Source organism: Anoplolepis gracilipes, chromosome 1 (assembly GCF_047496725.1).
Source record: "Anoplolepis gracilipes chromosome 1, ASM4749672v1, whole genome shotgun sequence".
NCBI classification, from domain to species: Eukaryota; Metazoa; Arthropoda; class Insecta; order Hymenoptera; family Formicidae; genus Anoplolepis; species Anoplolepis gracilipes.
In genome coordinates, this window is record NC_132970.1 from 934,001 (window position 1) to 953,475 (window position 19,475).

The window sequence follows — 19,475 nt, forward strand, 5'->3', positions numbered from 1 at the left end:
TAAAAGATTGAAAATATTTATTAGGAAAAGTGATATATTTTTCTTTCTGATGTATATTTAATATATCGAATAAACAGAGTTATGCGTATCTATGGAAACTATATTGTAATTTAAGCTATGCAAAAGAATAAAAAGAATAAAATAGCAAGCGTATAGTGTTGCGTTTTTTTTTTTTATAAAAGTGTATTTCTGTCAAACATTCTTTCAATAAAGTTTATCGTAGGATTTTATGCGACTAAGAAGAATAAAAATATAAGGAAACAATAAAACGGTAAAATAAAATGCAAGAAGATAAGTTGCAAGAGCGTAAATTTCGCAATAATGCAAATCAGAAAGCAGGAAAAGAAGAAAGCGAGGAAGGAATACACGAAAATGAGTACATCTATAATTCAGATGAATATGTATCTGGAGCAAAACGTGTGCAAGATGGAACAGTACCTATGAATATTTTGGAGTTTCAGTATCCTTTTATATATAGTGATTATATAGACCTTCTTTCTTTTTAAATTATATTATAATGACAGATGTACAATATATTCGAAAAAAATTCCTTAGATAATATAAAAGTCATTCATTTTCATATGACTGTCAAAGATACTTTAATCTTTGCGTGGCGGAACCAAACGTTATTATTTTTATTTCTGGTAACATGCTACATTTCTGGAATATTTCAACAAACAAGTTATGGTTTAGAAGAGGATATACTGGCGAGGGAATTGGACACGTGACAGTATTCTTTAAATTTTGTATACTATTTTGCTTTTGAAAAAATTGGAAATAAGATAATTTTAGTAAAATAAAAGAAAAAAAAGATAGAGATTTTTAAATCTTAAAAAATAAAATAAGCAATTTTTTCAATTATTTTCATGTATTTCTTTAAAAAATGATAATTTGTGAAATATGAAAACAATATATTTTTTCTTTTATAAGAGATATTTTGTCTAGAAAAATCCTGCGTTTAATCACATTGCTGTTGGTGAAAATGGTATTAAACCTCCAATAATAATCTACAAGTGGCCTTCAATGGATATTGTGACAATTTTATATAATGGCACATTGAAATCCTATTCCCATTTAACATATAGGTATCTCATAAAGATTTAAGCCACAAAATCACATCCATTATATAATGCTATAAATAATTCTATGTATTATTATATATTCTATCTATGTATTTTATTTGTTGCATATATTTTATATACATATTATACAGCGCAGATGGTTTATTATTAGTATCACAAGGGGGAGAGCCTGATTATACAATTACTCTTTGGAATTGGCAAAAGTCTAAAATTGCATTGAAATGCAAATCTTACAATCGGGATGTTTATAACATTACGATATCTTTATCGCTACCTGGATATTTAGTGACCAGTGGTTCGGGACATATAAAATTTTGGAAAATTTCTGAAACATTTACTGGACTTAAATTGAAAGGTGAAATTGGTAGATTTGGTCAGACAGAGATATCTGATATTATCGGCGTATATATCATGCCAGATGGAAAAGTGAGTATTGTTTAAATGCAATCTGGCTTTTTTATTTATTTAAAAAATCTTTCTCAGGTTGTGTCGGGCTGTGAATGGGGAAACATCTTACTGTGGGAAGAAGGTTTAATTACTCTTGAAATATGCAAGAAAAATCGACAACCGTGTCACACTAAAGCAATTACACAATTTGAGTATATAAATGGAGAACTCATATCAGTCGGTAAAAAAATGTTTTTATAAAATTACGTGTGATAACATTCTCTCAATTCTTTTTCCATAAATCGCCATAAAATCCCAGTAAACATAAAGTAACAGTAATGTAACATCATTGTTATAATTTCTCACTCAACAATGTAATTGCAATATAACATCCTTTGTATATAACATTTATATTGTTGAGTGAGAAATTATAACATTACTATTGCTTTGTGTTTACTAGGACATGAATATAAGTTTATTATGAATGTAATAAAACTTGATTTTTATCCAAGTTTAAGTACTTCCTTGTCTTTACCAAAATATTGATATATAATTAATATATATATATATATATATATATATATATTGTCTAAGAAAGTTAAAAAAAAAAAAATATATATAGAGGGGAGGGAGGGGAAGGTGTATGATAAAAAGGATTTGTTTATAATTGAATAGACTTATGAATAGATATTATGGATTATAGGTATGGATGGATGGATTAGAATTTGGTTTTATGAAACAATAGATCAAGCGGATTCTCGTACTGGAGAACGTATTTTAGAAATTCAACCTATCTATGAATATCATGTCAGTGAAGATGATGAAGTGGATCAATCGATGATTATGTGTATATGTAAACAAGAACCAGACAATCCAGAAAGTATGTTCTGGTATGCTCAGGTAAGCATTTTATTTGGAGCTTACAATATTCAGAACGTCCACTTGAAGTTCACGATATTGATTGTAATACTCTAAATGCGATTGGCATTAGAAATAAAACGAATGTCGAATGTTATAAGCTTCAAAGTAGAATACGCATTATACTGACAATGAGTAATAGGTTTTCATTATAATGTTAAATATGTATTTCAGGGAATTGAATTAAGAAGTTTTAATAAAAATTTAATTATTAGTAAATTTAGTAAAACAAACTTAAGAAAAAGATAAATTAATGTAATCTCTGCAAGTATGTCTTTTTTAGGATGGAAATGGTGGGATTTGGTTAATAGATTTACATACGCCAAAAGCAGAATTACCGCAAAAAATATTTACATGTCATGCGGGAGCTATAGCAGACATGGATTATGCAACATGGGGTCCCTTTGTAGTTACCTTGGGTAAAGCTGGGCAGTTGCATATTTATAATTATATAGAGAAAAGATTAATTTTAGTGCATAACTTTAATGATTTTGGCAGTCAAGTCATCTGGTTTCCATGTCAGGTAAAAATTAGCTTTAGTAATTTATTAATTTTTTTAATTTTTAATGAGATATTTTACAAAGTATTCAATTTAAAAAAAAAATATGCTTAAATATATCAAAATCATTGTGTTTTAGAAAAAAATGTTTTAAATAAAAGTTATTTTGTTGTAAAAAGAATATAAAATAGTGTATCAAAAATAAAACTGGCCAAAAATGCTTATGACGGAAATATCCGCATATTAAAAAAAATACTTATATTGGTGCAATTAGACTACTATATTTTCATATTTTTGAGATTGCTGAATTTAAATTTAAAATCAAAATTGCGAAATTCAAAATAGTAGAGTTAATATATGGCCAAAAATTTAAGAAAAAATTTTTAAAAATCGTTTGATTTGTATAAAAAATTAAAATTCAAAAGTTTTTGAAATTGCTGATTTCAAATTTAAAATAAAAATTCAAAATAGTAAAAAACAATATGACGGACAAAAAATTCATAATATGATTCAATTTGTGGATATTTGGTCTGTCATATTGGATCCGCTATTTTTTATTTTGATCTTAGAGATTCAATGACGCCTAAAATAATCATTTTACAAGTTATATTTATATTAACTCTTTTGTCAAAAGCATTTTTGACCCTTATTAGCATTATTTTTTTCGCCGAACTATTAAGGGATTAATTTGATGACACTATGAAATATCTCGTAAAATATACATTTTTTGAGTTATCCTCCCTCAATACACTTTATGCGTAAAATAATAAAAATCAATTAGTAAAGAAAACACATAGTTGTTTTTAAAAAAAAATATGAATTTACAACAAGCAGCTACATATTTTTTCTTTGCCTTGTATAAAATTATATGCATAAAATTCTTTCATATATTTATAAGATTGAAGCAACAGGCTCGACACTCGCATGCGCTTTTGAGAGTGGTGTTATCCGTATAATTGCTGTAGCAATATCAGCGGCTAATGCCGTTAACAATATACAGGGAGATTATGTTAGACTGATTCAAGTTGTAAAACCGCATAAAATGGCAATAACTGTGATGTCTCTAAATCCATCATGCAGGTATATATCAAAAGCGCGATCTGTCTTATATAATAAAGAGCAGTATTTATGACATTTTTTACCAATATATGCAAATATTTTATTATAACTATGTTATCATTACTATGTAAAATTATTTTAGCTTACTGGTAACTGGTAGTGAAGATTCAACTGTATTTAGCTTTGTCATTTTGGTGACTCGCATTTTCCCTATTATTGTGCCAATTGGTTTCATCAAAGTACCTTCGGGGGTCACATGTTTTGCGTGGAAACCACACCGTGTAAATAATATATTGCATATTATTTTTTATTCATCGGAGATATTTGCTCTTAATTAAATTTAATTTTACAGGAAACGACAATATTAATTGGATGCTCGCAAGGAGATTGCGTAGAAGTTACATTACCAAGGATACCTCAGTCATACACCATTGCATCGTACGAACTCGTTCAATGTCAATTAAAAGCATTTAAATTCCATTCTGTGAAATCTGCTATTCAAAACGAATTAATGCGTTTAAATCGCGAGAAAGAGAAGGAAGAAAAAATAGCGAAGAAACGTAAAGAAATAGAGCGATTAATCATTGAAAGTCCCGAAATGGAAATTAACGAGGAAGAGTTTCTCAGTAATTTCGTATTATTATTTATAATTTATCTGAAGTAATAACATATTATTTAGTCAAATTTTTCACCTACTCTATGATATTAATGAATATTGTGGAAATAAATGACAATATGATAAAAATTACAGTATATATGGAAGAAGAAGAGCCACTACCAGAAATATATATACCTAAAGTACCAAACAAGGTATTGATAGCACAATACATTAGTCAAGATGTTATTTGGTTATTGATAGCAGGATTTGACGCGGGATATATATACGAATATTCAAGTCCAGAAGTTAGTGAAATTATTATGGAGAAACCTATTAAAAGTACCATGATACATGATGCAGATGACATAGAAATACGAAGTTGTCTATTTTAGTAAGAATAAAGTAAAATTAATTACTGCGTACATATAGTATAAAAATAATTTTATACAAATAATTGTCTATTATTTTTTGTTATTATTAGCAAGAAAAGAAAGTACTTATTTTTGGGAATGGAACACGGACAAATACGAGTCTGTAAATTGAAACCTGAAAATTATACAGATTTATCAGATTATTGGATACTTTCGATGCATGATAATTTAAATGGTTATATCCCAAAAATTATTCTTAGTCACGACCAGAAAATGTTATTTACATGTGGATACGATGGGAATTTATTTTCTTATGAAGTGAACGATGATACACCATCTAAAGCAATCAAGTTTGAAATAATCAAGAGAACTTTAGTCTTGGTAAGGATTTTATATATTTATTATATTTTAATACGTATATATATTAAATTTATTATCACATACCTTTCTTGTTTTACTTGAATCTATAATTGAATAATTTGGTAAATTTAAAAATATAGCCGGACATTAGCGTTGAAGATATCGAAGAAATTGATTATGCGAGCTTAGAAGAGATGATTCAACAAGCTGAACATGACAGAGTTGCAACCGCAGCAAAGCAGAGTAAACATAATATCTTGCAGATATTATCTAAATTGAGCGAAGAATATCTCAATATTATAGAAAGGTTTCAATTATGTTATAAACGTAGAAATAATTGTCGCGCGCGCGAGTGTAATGTCAAGTAAGGAAGTGATATTTACATTTTTACATAGGAATAATGCTCTACCAAAGTCTCATCGGATAACACGTAAAGAATTAGAACTGGATGTTAGAATTACAGCTGATTTAGATAAAGAATTGGAAGCAGAAATGATTATAGTGCGAGAAAAATTGGCTTTTAAAATAGAAAAGAGTCAACTTGGATTGCAAAAGCTTTTGGAGTACTTTATTCAACCTATCGCACATTTACCGTTTGCCGTCTGCAAAATATCGTAAGTAAAAGTTATCTGAAAAATATCAATTTATTAATAATTTATTTGAAAAATTTATCATTATCATCAATAATCTATACTGATATATAGGAAACCAGATAATGTAGTATATTCTCTGCGTCAACAGATTTTGGATATTGATGTTACTTTATCACATAGAGATTCAATAAAACATGTGCATGCATACAAGGCACCATACATCGATATTGGAGATAGGTAATACGTTTGAATATATTGATCTCGAAAGCAACTTATATATCTGTGTAAAATTATTTACTTTTATACTAGCATAACAAAAATGCAACATGAAGAAAGACAACGAGATAAACAAAAAGAAGAAAAAGTAGAAGAAGAGATAAGCCAAATGCAAAAGCAACCGATTGCGGTTTTCTTAAAGGGCATAGAGCACAAAGACATAGAGAGCAGCTTGGGTATTCAATTAAATCAAATGTTAAACAAATATAACTTACGAAAAACTAAATTAGAGCAACGCGAGAAAGAAGTTAGTATAATCTCGCAAAATCTTGATGTAACATACCAAATTGTTCTTATTTTTTGTGTAATTTAAACCCAAAATTTTGTTTTATTTAGTGGAAAAGTATATACAACGAAAAACCAGATAAATCTATTAATCATATGCATGACATGTTCGTCATAGAAGAAGCAAGAAAAACTATTGGTGATTACAAATTAAAGACATCGTCAACTTTTAATTTGCTATCGGAAGAACGAGAGACTCTCTTTTTGAAATATAAGCAACTTCTAAATTGTCGAAAAAAGGTTTGTGCGTAGTATCGCAAATTTAGAAACACATTGTTTTTAATTACATGTATTTAATTTAATTATATATATTTATTTATCTACAATACCTACACAAAAAATAGAAAAAAATATTAATTAAAAAAATTTTTTATATCTATGTAATTATAGCTTTATTATCTCCAAGAAGCTTTCAACGTGAGATTGAAAGCTGTAAGAACAGAGAAAGAACAATTACTTGTAGAAATTGCACACTTAAAAAAATCTCTCAAAGATATTCATGCTGAAATACCATTGAAAAACATAAAATCTTTGCCGGATATTCCTACATTAAATATAAATGTAGAATTTCCCGAGAGGAAAATGATGGTATGTATATTAATATATTTTATTAATGCAAAGCAATAAAATTGTAAATTTAAATTTGATATAACATATATACATAATATTATATCCCTTGATACTTTTACATATGCATATATAGATTGAAAAATATACAGAGTTGAAAGCAGATAGAGCACAGAGACGGTTATCATCAATTCTTCCTGAACAGATGATAATACCCATTTGTTCAGATGAGGAATACGAAGTATTACTTTTAGATGAAAAATTTATAGAGCATGAAAAAATCTCTAGCGAATCATTGGCGTCATTTTCTGTTTTCGAAAAAAAATTAAAAATTCAATCTGGTGCTCAAGATAATATGATGTCGCTTCATTTAAGCGACGACATCGACAGCCCATGGGAACGAGAAATGAAAACTGCTCGTGTATTATACAAAATATACAAACAAGATTGCATATTAAGATACGTAACAACTAGTTGTGAAAATTTGGACAAGAAGTTGAACAAATTAGAATACGATAGATTGGATATTGTCGCCGAGAATGTCAATATCAATTTATTTTTATTAACACTTCGTCAAGAATACATTATTTTAAGAGAGTACGAAACAAGAGAAAATATATTGCGTAATCAAGTTAATTGTAAACTAGAAGAGGTTGCAACGATACGGCAAAAAGTTGACGAATTTTATTAGCTTTATATCATTTTCAACAATCATACGTATGTATAAAAAAAGACGTAATTTATAGTAATATTGATATTTTCAGATCCAAATAATTACTGACAAAATTGATATTAAAAATAAGGAAATTACAAAATTACGTAACCAGATCAAAAATATGTTCACCGAGTACATGAGTAGGATAAACGATAACAAGTTTCGTAATTTCCTGTGTAGAATATTTAAAAAAAAATACAAAGAAGCGAAGGAAGAGGACGGTAAAAAAAAGCATTTTAGAGAGTGCTCCAGAGCACTATTTAACTTAAATTTCAAGGAAATTTCATTGAAAAAAAATCATTTATTATTACTTTAGAAACCACCACGACAACGACGACTGAAACGAGTTCAGATGAAACGAATAGTATCGATACTGGTGAATTAGTTTATTTCGATGAAAACGTATGTCCTCCAGGATGTGACAAAAAATTATACGACTTGGCATTTTTGATGAGAGAGAAACGATATTCGTGCGAACATCATATCAAAGATTCACAACAAACTATGGAGATTTTTTATAAAGAAATTCAAATTCACACAAAAAAGCTAAAAGTTATGGAGAATAATTTGAAGAAACATGAGGATGATTTAAACATGTTTATGGTATTATTTACGTTTTAATGTTTATCTATTAGAAGAATAATATCATTTGTACAATGAAATTTTGTCCAATAGCTCGAGAAACAAAAAAAATTAAACAATGTAGATGTCACAGTAATAATGAAATTGCATCAGCTGCAATATTTTGAAAAATCTGAACTTCCACTCAAACTGCACGATTGCGTTCTATTCGATAAAAATAAATTATCTAGCTTATATGCGAGAATACGAGAGTTACACGAAGAGACACTTGAATTGCATGCCAAACACAAGTGAGTATACATATTTATCGTACATGTGTGTTTTACATTTATATATACATATATACACATATATATATATATATTTTTTGGTTTTTATTAAAATGGATTATACATGTTGTAGACGTGCTCGAATGCATCTCCAAAGAATAAAGCTAGATTGTAATCATATGCGTGTTAATAATAAAAATTTAAAAAATGAAATAAAGTTAAAGATAATAAATAAATTTGGCCAGAATATATCGTTAAATAAATTATACGAAATAATACTTCGTCGGATGGTATATGATATTAAAGCCAACTTGAATGAGACAAGAATGTATTTTATCAAACGAATCAAGCGTAAGTTATATATATTATAATCTACTTTTTTAATCCTTATATTTATTTTGCCTTGTATTTTACATTTTTATTACAGACGTCAAAGAAAGCTATGCAGAAGAATTAGTTATACTTAACAAGCTGATTCGGGAACATACACAAAAATTAAGCTTTCTAACAATTTTAGTAGAAGAACAATCAAAACTTCAAAAACTCTCCAAGCAACACATCATGTCAGATGTATATAAACCCCACGTACATTTATATTCCTTAAATATTTATTTCATCGCTTTTCATATATTTATCAATATCATTACGTTGCAGGAGGAAATGCTGCAATTGGAAGAAAAATATAAAAGTGATATAGTTAAGTTGGAGAAAATTCTTGAAAATCAAACGAGGCAGAAATATCTATTTCATAATGATATTAAAAATCTTAGGCTAAAAATAAAATCACAACAATTAAATCCAGTTGAAGGAAATAAAGATGTTGCTTAGTTGCTTAGAAATAAAGATAATGATAAAATTAGATATTTTCGTTAATACACACACATACACACACACATACGCACGCACGCACGCACATGTGTATATATATATTATAAAATAATATTTTTATTAAAAATAGATTTAATAGCTAAGGCTTATTTGTTGAAAACATCGTTATTTCTCTGTTGCATTTTATTTATGGCTAATATATAACAATTATATGTGACAGCTGTACAAATACATAACTTTTGTTTGATACATGTGTATGTGTATGTACGTGTGCGCATGCATGTATGTGTGTGTATTTATGTATGTATATATAGCATATATATATATAGCATATATATATATATGTATAAATCTAATAATAAATAATAACATTACTTAGTAAAAAGTTATTGTAATAAGTCTATAATTCTCGTGTACGAATTATGATATTCCTTAATGTCTGTTTACTATGTGCAAAAGTTGTCAAAGAATCTATACATTATCTTGTATCTAACCAGAAAGTAGAAGTAAGATAAAAGTGCTTCTTTTTAGTGAGCTTTTTAAAACAGCCAACTTGCACAGATCTGATATTTATATTTTGCATAAACATTTGCTCTAATAAACTCTTCTAAATATGACTAACAAGAATCCTCGGAATGTTAAAATATATTAAAAGGCAGCTGCGCATGAAATTTTAGCTTGTGGACTAGAAACGGGTGATGGTCATATAATTGAACATTGTCTCAACAGCAGCATACTCGGATCTCGATGTTTATACTACACACGAAATGGCGATATCAAAAATATTGACATATATAACGAAACTCAGATTTATTTATTAATGCGCGATATGGAATTCGATCAACAAAGCTATATATATATATATAACACTGAACTATTATAATCTTTATTATTACATTTATCGCCATATTGAGATCCGCGCAACTGTAAGCAAAAACAACAATAATTATAATACTAATGATAAAAATAATAATCATGATTAGCACACATTTATTATTATTAATGATGGTAGTAGTGGTAGTAGTAGTAGTAGTAATAGTATGTAAGCTATATTAATAGTCACATTAATAATTAATATTGATAGTAGTCTCAGTAATAGAGCGATAATAGTAATGGCAACAGCATACATTTTTCTTTTATATTTATGAACTGATTTCTTCCATAGAAGCTTACTTTGAAGAAATATAATCATTTTTTAAATATGTTTATTGTTATTAAAATTAATGTACGATTTGTTATTTGTAATTATATAAATTAAGATGTATTCATGAATAAGAAATACTTCAATAAATATCGAATGTATGTCTTTGAAAACTGAAAGAAAAAAGAAAAAAAGAGGAGCAAAGAAGAGAAGAAAAAAGAAAATTGAATAGAATTTTCTCTGTTCTAATATAATAATAAATCGGAAGAGAAGACGTGAATTTGCGAGATCTCATGTGTATTTGATGATTGCATTAACAAGTGTGCAAACTTCTAGGGTTAATGGTAAGTTAATAGTAGTCGTTTAAAAAAATGAAAGGTTGAAGAAAGAAATGTTTAGTTTTTTTGTTTTGCACACAATGTTACATTGTCCGATCAAAAATTCTGAAAGATTGCAAATTGTTCAATTATTTACATTCTATAACTAATGTGAATAAATCGAATTAGTGTAACGAATTACACATCTCTTATAAGCTGTTAGGCCTATAAAAAATCTTTCAACAGAAAGTGCATAGAATGCACTCTCTCTTTCTCTCTCTCTATCAACTGTACAAATTTTTTATATAATTATAAATCCAATTCACGTCATTAAATTGTCTTTATTCTATACCAAACGTATTTGTCTCCTCCACAGCCAACAGCAGCTTTTCGTATAAAATCTCGGGCGTAGGATAAGGTGGAAGATCCAAGCGATTAAAACATGTATGAGCCCTGAAACAAATAAAAATAATGATGCTGTAAAGCGGCATAAGTAGGGAAGGAAGCAGAATTTATACAAGAGAAAAAAAGAGGAGAAAAAGTAGGATTAATATAAAATGATTGCCTAGCAGAATTGAAAGAGAATCAAATTTACCTAGGTAAACTGTTTGGCCTGCCCCACTTTTCAATGCAGAATTTCCTCGGTCCTGTGGATCCGCGCAAGGCTGCAAATCCTTCATAAGGTATACTCGAAGTTCCAGTGACAAATTGCAATAATCTTAAACGTTGTTCGTTGGTGAATCGGCTAATGCTGCTCCAGAACCATTCCACTACTGGGTGCGCATCATGATAACCGCTCCTATATTCGGTATGCGTTCGCCAATCGTTAAGATCGATTTCAGCAGCACCCGCGATAACCAGCTCCAATTCACGAGCATCGAAAACGGATACTAAACGTGGATCCACCACTTCGTAAAATCCACGAACCAGTGATTCCGTTTGTTCCGCAACGCCACGTTCAAGACGCCAACGTACCACTCTTTCGAGATACTCCTTCTTATTCTTTTCAGTGACCGCGATATTTCTTCCACCTGGTTTCAATTCGCGTTCGGCAACTCGTCCCAAAAGTTCCTCCGTTACTGAAAAGGTTAATTCTAACGGCTCAATACTGATGTCTTTTTCTTTGATCCACATTAGACTTTGATGAAACTCTTGATCTAAACTTTCTAAATCGCTCAAACTCGCCGGTATCCTTAAGAGTGCCTTATAAAATGGCCTCGTGAAGAATGCGTCGAGCAGATACTGATGGACCAATGCTAAACCCAGAACTCTGCCAGAAAATCTGAACCAATCATGATAATTGTCCACAAAAGCTGACATTGGTGAGATTTGCACAGTATAAGTATCGTTGGCTGAATATTCAAACAATCCGTAATAAGGATTGAATAGCTCGCGCGATAAATGAAAGAAAAATTCTCGGGATGGTCCGCCGTAATCCAGTCCTTCTTCGTGATCAAAAATGACTACTAATTTACCTTTCTGCAAATCCTTCTTCGATGCGGCCATTATGCGCGTAAAAGCATCTTCGAGTAAATGTTCCCTCCTAATGTGTAATCTATATAAATATACATATATATGATATATGAGAAAACTGTGCGATAAAATTTCTAAATGTATTTGCGAATATATGTATACACTCGAGATGTACGTATGAGACGTACTTTAATTTACCCGGTCCTTGCCCGTAACCTTTGCTTTCCAATTTTCGATAAAATGTTCGAAGCTTTGCTTCAAAGTCTCTTCTATATGGTGCTGGAGCTCTAGCGGAAGCCCTTGTTAGCCCAGGTGATGCGTGCGGGCTGCCAAGTGGAGATCTACCCATACTACCAGGTACATATGACATTATTTCTTGCTCGAATAAACTGTAATAATAATTACGTAATGTTATATAATGTATGTATATATAATGTATTATATAATGTATTATATAAAATTTTTGAATATCTATTTCTTACCTTAGCAATAATGCTAAAGGAACATCGTGGCCCCATCTTTGTAACGCTGCGGTTCCTTCGACTCTTATAGTATTAACTTTTTCACGAAGCGCAATATTCTGTCCTAATGCGGAATGTCTTTCCTTTAGAATATCCATTATATTAGGCTGACGTAGAAAAGCGACCACTTTGTCATTGTAGGCCACGGGTATGTCGGGAGTAGCAGTTACAGATGCTTGCTGTGGTCTAGGCGGTGGAACGGGAGCTTCGTCTAACAACGTACGTGCATGAGCAGCTTCCGTAGGTAACCGTGGATCGATGAAAGATGTAGCTTTTCTAGCGTGACATATGAAAAATCTCTAAAATAAAAAAATGCTTAGTTTCTTAATATCTCCCGATAACGTATATGTATATGTGCTGCCTTTCTTTTTCTCTCTCTCTCTCTCTCTCTCTCTCTCTCTTAGAGAGAATTATACTTTATGTATTATGTGATGGAAAACTTACTTTACTCGTCCTATCGAGTTTTGATTCGTATCCTCTTGGGAGTTCCTTATTTGCATCGGCAAAGAAATTAATTAAGGCGACTAAATCTCTATTGTGTTCGTATCTTGGAAAAACTATTGGATCTCTTCTAACTCTGCTGATCATATGTTTTAGACTTGGATTACGATTGTATAGCTCCATAGCGTCCGCATTGGTGTGCAACACGGTAAAAAAGTCGGGCCGTGTTAAAAATAATACTGGCGGTATCATGGTGATGTCGAATGGTTCGCATTCGCTCCTGTCAGTACGAGAATCACTCTGTCGTTCGGTATTCTCGAAAGGATTGCCGTTTGAACTGTTAGGTTCGCGATCTATATTATCGGGGCGTGAAATAGTTCGTCGTACACTCTGATAACGCCTATCCAACTGTTGTCTTCGTAGATCACAGCCGATATTACGTGTCGTCAAGTTTGGTCTCTGCCACGTCGTAGTACGATTAATATGATCTATGTAAAATACTCGACCGTGGCTATCTATCCTCGCTTCCCATGCTAAAATGAAGATAAATTAATCTCAATAAATCGAAATCACAAAAGAAGAAAAATTTGTAGTAATACATTATAGCATTAAAGCATGGAAACTATATATTAATTAGCTTACATGGAGGTAAGGGTTCTTCCGATGATAAAGATACGTTCGATGTTTGGCATACAGGCAACGGACACAAAGATTTGGGTCGATGCGTCGGTGTAGGCGGACACTCCATTTGAGCTAGTGCCGATTCTGGTCTCTCTCGTTGTCTGTGCGATCTCGGAGAGCTCAATAATGCGATACTCTTCGTAACTGCTGTTCTTAACTGAAGAAAAAGAAGTTTAACAATTTAAATAATGTACATAATTGTCTCTATATGTATAAAAGTATATATTGAGTGTAATGACAGCACGACAATAATCTTTTAACCTTAAGATTTGAAGCTTCATCAACGTCTACAATTTCAAATCCAAAACAATCCTCAGGGAGAAATGGCGTAGGATGCCTCTGAGGATGTCGTTTAGGTAATTCTGGTGCCCCACTTGGTAAAGCATTACTTCTATGTAATGGTCGATGCGCTGCTCTTGGTGGAAGCGGAGGTGGCATTGGATACAGAGTTTCGTACAAAGATTCAGGAGACGAGTGACCACCTGTGCTACGCCACAACTGATAATATTCCACTCCTTCTTTTGTTACAACCCCATTAGGTCTGCATTGTCTCTAAAAGAAAAAAGTCTCGCCTTTATCGAATCCATTAGACAATTGTTTTTATATTAGAGAGATTAAATAACGCCAAAGGTATTTTCAAGAATAAACTGAATTTACTCACTCTTTTAATATCGTCGTGACTTGTACTTGCTTGCTGAGATTCTATATCTGAGTTACTTTCTTCACTACTATTAGACAAACGAGGTTCCAAGTCTAAACAACGAACTACTTCCAACTGGTTTTGTTCAGTAAATGATGACGCCGCAAGCGCCACTGCATTTTCCTCGACTTCAGATTGCTGAATATTGGCAGTTTTCTTCTCTAAAATTGGCAGTTTAAACGGTTTACTTGTGCTTGCAGAGTCATTGTAACACGAGGAAGTACTTCTCTGCGACATTGCTGTTTCTTTACAAACAAGTTCAGATGAGATGGATGATTCATTTCCATCAATTACATTTTCAACATTAAGTGAACTGTTATGATTATTCTCTAATTGATTTAAAGATATTTTTACATCAATTACGTCATTGTAATCTGCCGAGGTTGAAGCATTTTGCAAATTTGATGATTTTTTAGACATATGGAAAGGCAGAGGTGTTAACTCATCTGTTGATGAATTAATGTCACAATCAACGGTGGAGTCTTTTGCATTATCGCTAGATGTTTTTAATAATATATTTGTAAGACTGTTACAATTTGTAGCAGAATCATCATCTTCTAGAGACAACTGTTTGCAAGTATGCAAAAGTGTTGTATCTTCTATTACTTTGTGTTTAGCATTCAATGTTACAGCATCATTATCATCATTATTATTACATAAATTCCCTGTATTTGGTTCATGATCTTGTTTTTCTATGTCAATAATATTGTGACTTATCTCATGATTATAAGCTTTTTCATCTAAAAAATTGTCAGGGCACATTGTTAATTCTGAAGTGTTAGAAATTTCAGGAATATTCTCTGCTAATAAGCATTTCTTTCTAGATAAGTTTTTATGACCAAGAAAAATTGACTTTTGACTAGAGTTTTCTATTATATTGTTGCATGTAGTATTTATATCGTTATTTTCCTCAGTTTGTTTAACCAATATTGATGTATTAGTTTCTGTAATTTTTGAAGGTATATGTTTATTATCATGCTTTGTGTCTAAATAAAAATTAAATAAAATTACTTAAAAATACTTTCTAATAATTTATATTTTCTATACTTTGAAATGTAGAAGAAATTACAAACAATTTACAAGTTTAACAATAATATTACCTGTTATTTTATCTTGAAGACATAAATTTTCTAATAAATCATTTGTTGTTATAGAACTAGTAGACGAAAGTGCATCTTCAGTTGAGTTTAAGTTCTTAATTCTGATCTGATGATCTGATGTGGATACTTTGTCGCTGTTAACATTGGCTAGATCAGTATCTACTTGTTTTGTAGATACGTTTGATTCTTGACTCGTAGAATCTAAAGTCATTAATGTAACAGATTGTTCATTAGATTTCTCAGTATCCTCCTCTTGCTTAGAAATACTGCCCATAGCATTTGTTTCAGATGGCATCTTTTTTTTTCAAAACATATTTGAAAGCTCTAAAAGATCATACAAACAACGAAATTAAAGGGAGCTAAAAATCTATAACATTAAATTATTTGTAAATATGAATTTATAAATATATAGGTGTGTTTGTGTATAATTGCAATATAATATTTTACAAACAGAACACACACACACACACAATTAACGATTAAATAATAAAATGATACAAAATAGAAAGAACGATAAGGTTAAAAAAGATTGCATCTTAACCCCTCGCCGTACTTTGACGAGTCAGACTCGTGATAACAATTTTGGACCAAACATGAATATCACGAATAGTAACACTCGTGGAAACAAATACGGACCAAACGTAAACATCACGAGTCAGGCACGGATTTCGTCGAACTAAATGGTACGGCAAGGGGTTAAGATTGATAACTTATAGAATTATTGCATTATAGAAGATAATTAAAATCAGTAGACAAAAATGGCTTAGATGAGAATAGATATTATAGATATATCTAATTTTTCTTTATAATCACACTTATAATACATTTCACTCTATACATACGTAAAGTAAAAGATGTACGAAAGAGCCGTTATACGCGAAGGTATATTCTTACTCGTTAATATATCGCATATTTAATATGTAATTTAGTAAAATACTTCAAATAGCCATTTTATATAGCATTCACAGCTTTATTTATGCGATGACTTTACTCTATTAATTACACACGTATATATGTATATATATGTACTACATACACGCGTGAACAAGTAATTTTGACAGCGGACGTAGCAGACTATACGAACTAGTGACTTTTGGACACGGTACACTTGATGCTGTAAACACTTTTTTACACTTTATGTTTTGAGCACATTCCATTTGACATTACAAATGTTTCGAAGCATTTGATTGATTAATATGTAAATGGCATTTTGATTAATTAATTACTCCGAGAGCGATTAATGACGATTATTGCCTCTGCCAATAAAATACTTGAAATTATAGTAATAAAATAGTGATTAATTGATTGAGTGAATTAGATTAAAATCTGTTCAATTGAAACCGTTACTAGAGAAACAAAAAAAAAAAAAAAAAAAAAAAAAAGAAAGAAAAATATCTTTATCCTGATTGGTCAAAGTTTACGGAATATTTAATAAAATTCATATACATATCAGATTGCGCAATGAAAATCGAGATTAAAATTTTACCAATCAGAACAAGAAAAGCAAAGTTTACTTTGATTGGTTATCAAACGTTATAAAATTTCGTAATCTACAACGGAATTTTTTAAGCATGCTTTTCTTTATAGAGAAATACACGAGAATTATTTATATTTATATAATAAATATATATATATATATATATATATATATATATATATATATATATATATATATAATATAATAATTTTTTTCTCACATTTTCTATAAATTATATTTTGATATACATATATTAAATATATCACTTTAGGAATCTAAGCATTTCTTTTTGCTAGAAATGCGACCAGCTTAAAAATCATAAAATTTATTTTACCTTAAAAATCTACTCTTTATTTGATTTAATATAATAATACAGTTTGTGATTTTATCTAGATTATATTAAAAATTTATTTAAAATTTCTTTTTTTTTATAAATATATATGTATATATACAGGATGTCCGGTAATTCGTAAAAAATCTTTTGTGTATGGATAGAGCGTTGCTCGATATTTTTTAATTAATTTCTCAATAATTATTGCGCAAATCGCAAAATGGTAAGGGACTTTTTTATTCAGTTTGATCCGCTCTATCTGTACACGAGAGATTTTTTACAAATTACCGGACACCCTATATTGTATATATATATATATATATATATACATATATATAAATTAATATAATTATTAAATGTATATATCTTTTCTAGTTTTTAAATCAATGTAACGTTTAAAATATTTGTTGTATTTTCATATTATTTTTATCATTTATTTTTCTTCTTTTTCTCTTGTTGGTGAGAATTAAAGATGTAATAACATTATTATTGAAACTAAAAATTTCTTCATATAAATAAGAGAGAGATAAAGAGAGAGAGAGAGAGAGAGAGAGAGAGAGAGAGAGAGAGAGAGAGAGAGCGCTAATGTTTTAAATAATAAAGACAAGGCAATACTAATTTAATGAACTAAAATCATTTATTTGAATTTGTCATTAGACAACTCGATAAAAAACCGTGTAATAGAATGTCACATATATTACTAATAGCACGATAATATGATTTATATATAAACACAGAATGCATATTAAAAAAACGTAACTGTTTCTTTCGATATAATTCTTGTGTTCAGTGATAAAAGATTCTTTAATATCGTTTTATATGATTGCTAAACTATATTTGGGAACACAAATAAAAAAAAAAGGTGAAACCTAATTAAGCGCTAAATGTATGTTGCGATCATTTTAATTTACAAATATCCACTGTGTATGGCTCATATTATAATAATTATAATTATAATAATGATATTACTTTACAACTTTGCTCATTGATCATTAGATAAAAACACACATTTACACATCATTTTCAAAGCCTGCGACGATACTATTTTATGCAAATTATTCATAAAATATTTAAAAATTTGTTTAAATCCTTTAGGATCGGTTGTTCTAGCTTTTTAAAAGATTTATCTGTCAATTATCTATTATCACCTTTTATACTATTTCTATCTATTGGTAAAGTTTACCTACGGGTTAAATTATTATTACCAAGAGGTAATTTTACTCGGTGGTTGGAGTAGTAAAATTACCTCTTGGTAATAATAAATATATTTATCTAATAATAAGTGATTAACGGATAAATCTATGATAAAGTCGGAACAATCGGCTCTTAAATCATGTATAATTAAGTATTAAGTTCTAAAGCGCGCGCATTCTACACTGATTTAAATATACATATGACAGTCATTGTACGATTCATTGCAGCAAGAATTATATTTTTATATCAGTCAAATCACCAAGAGTGTCTTATACATACTGCATTTTGCGTTATACCAAAGATTTCCTATTCGCGCGTTCACACCCAATAAAATACACTACCAAATATTTTACCAAATATTCATTGAAATCTTATTATATCTATAATGATCAAATATAAATGCATTAGTCATCTAACAAGTTAAATATAGGTCGCTGTTTTATTTTATATTTTATATATATATATATATATATATGTATTTATTTTTTTACACATGGCTTTAAATTATTCAAATCGTTAGACATGATGTATTTATCTTCATCTAGTAGATGTAAATTTTATTATCCGCGCGTATATTCTATCTCAGAGCACTTGTAAATGTATTCCATCAATTATTTATTACCTTTTGAAAATAGAAATTATTTTATTGGCATCATAGCTGAACAATAATACGTCTTCAATTATACGGAGAGAAAGAATATATCATTTTG

General features: G+C 29.7%; 2 protein-coding genes across 7 annotated transcripts; one reads left to right on the plus strand and one right to left on the minus strand.

Annotated features, from left to right (window-relative positions):
• Window positions 1-281: 281 nt before the first annotated feature.
• Window positions 282-9,498, plus strand: LOC140663602 (cilia- and flagella-associated protein 44). The gene is made up of 25 exons (XM_072887863.1): window positions 282-460; window positions 568-730; window positions 946-1,085; window positions 1,214-1,508; window positions 1,566-1,710; window positions 2,173-2,369; window positions 2,671-2,910; window positions 3,785-3,966; window positions 4,088-4,226; window positions 4,298-4,571; window positions 4,697-4,934; window positions 5,025-5,295; window positions 5,415-5,581; window positions 5,670-5,888; window positions 5,979-6,104; window positions 6,177-6,390; window positions 6,480-6,668; window positions 6,819-7,016; window positions 7,132-7,668; window positions 7,760-7,931; window positions 8,027-8,313; window positions 8,386-8,582; window positions 8,695-8,912; window positions 8,989-9,131; window positions 9,216-9,498. Exons 1-25 carry the CDS (start codon window positions 282-284, stop codon window positions 9,387-9,389), a joined length of 5,304 nt encoding a protein of 1,767 aa, XP_072743964.1. The 3' UTR covers window positions 9,390-9,498.
• A 58-nt stretch (window positions 9,499-9,556) lies between these two features.
• Window positions 9,557-16,935, minus strand: Hecw (Hecw ubiquitin protein ligase). 6 transcript variants are annotated; one of them, XM_072887847.1, is made up of 10 exons: window positions 16,800-16,935; window positions 15,764-16,087; window positions 14,625-15,607; window positions 14,225-14,515; window positions 13,925-14,120; window positions 13,286-13,815; window positions 12,803-13,140; window positions 12,509-12,709; window positions 11,443-12,402; window positions 9,557-11,300 (listed from the first exon to the last, which is right to left on the minus strand). In XM_072887847.1, exons 2-10 carry the CDS (start codon window positions 16,056-16,058, stop codon window positions 11,189-11,191), a joined length of 3,906 nt encoding a protein of 1,301 aa, XP_072743948.1. In that variant the 5' UTR covers window positions 16,059-16,087; window positions 16,800-16,935; the 3' UTR covers window positions 9,557-11,188. The 6 variants fall into 6 exon arrangements, with proteins under 6 accessions (XP_072743948.1, XP_072743919.1, XP_072743935.1 ...); XM_072887818.1 differs by lacking the exon at window positions 16,800-16,935 and adding an exon at window positions 16,606-16,790; XM_072887834.1 differs by lacking the exon at window positions 16,800-16,935 and adding an exon at window positions 16,317-16,500.
• Between the last annotated feature and the right edge of the window lie 2,540 nt (window positions 16,936-19,475).

Bases quoted from the DNA above. Each gene is read 5' to 3' on its own strand.
- LOC140663602 (XM_072887863.1), top strand. From the start codon at position 282: ATGCAAGAAGATAAGTTGCAAGAGCGTAAATTTCGCAATAATGCAAAT. The intron at 461-567 runs GTATCCTTTTAT...ATAATATAAAAG, and splicing joins ATGAATATTTTGGAGTTTCA to TCATTCATTTTCATATGACT. The intron at 8,913-8,988 runs GTAAGTTATATA...TTTTTATTACAG, and splicing joins TTTTATCAAACGAATCAAGC to ACGTCAAAGAAAGCTATGCA.
- Hecw (XM_072887847.1), bottom strand. From the start codon at position 16,058: ATGCCATCTGAAACAAATGCTATGGGCAGTATTTCTAAGCAAGAGGAG. The intron at 14,121-14,224 runs GTTAAAAGATTA...CTTTTTCTTCAG, and splicing joins ATGAAGCTTCAAATCTTAAG to TTAAGAACAGCAGTTACGAA. The intron at 11,301-11,442 runs GTAAATTTGATT...TATTTGTTTCAG, and splicing joins AGGCCAAACAGTTTACCTAG to GGCTCATACATGTTTTAATC.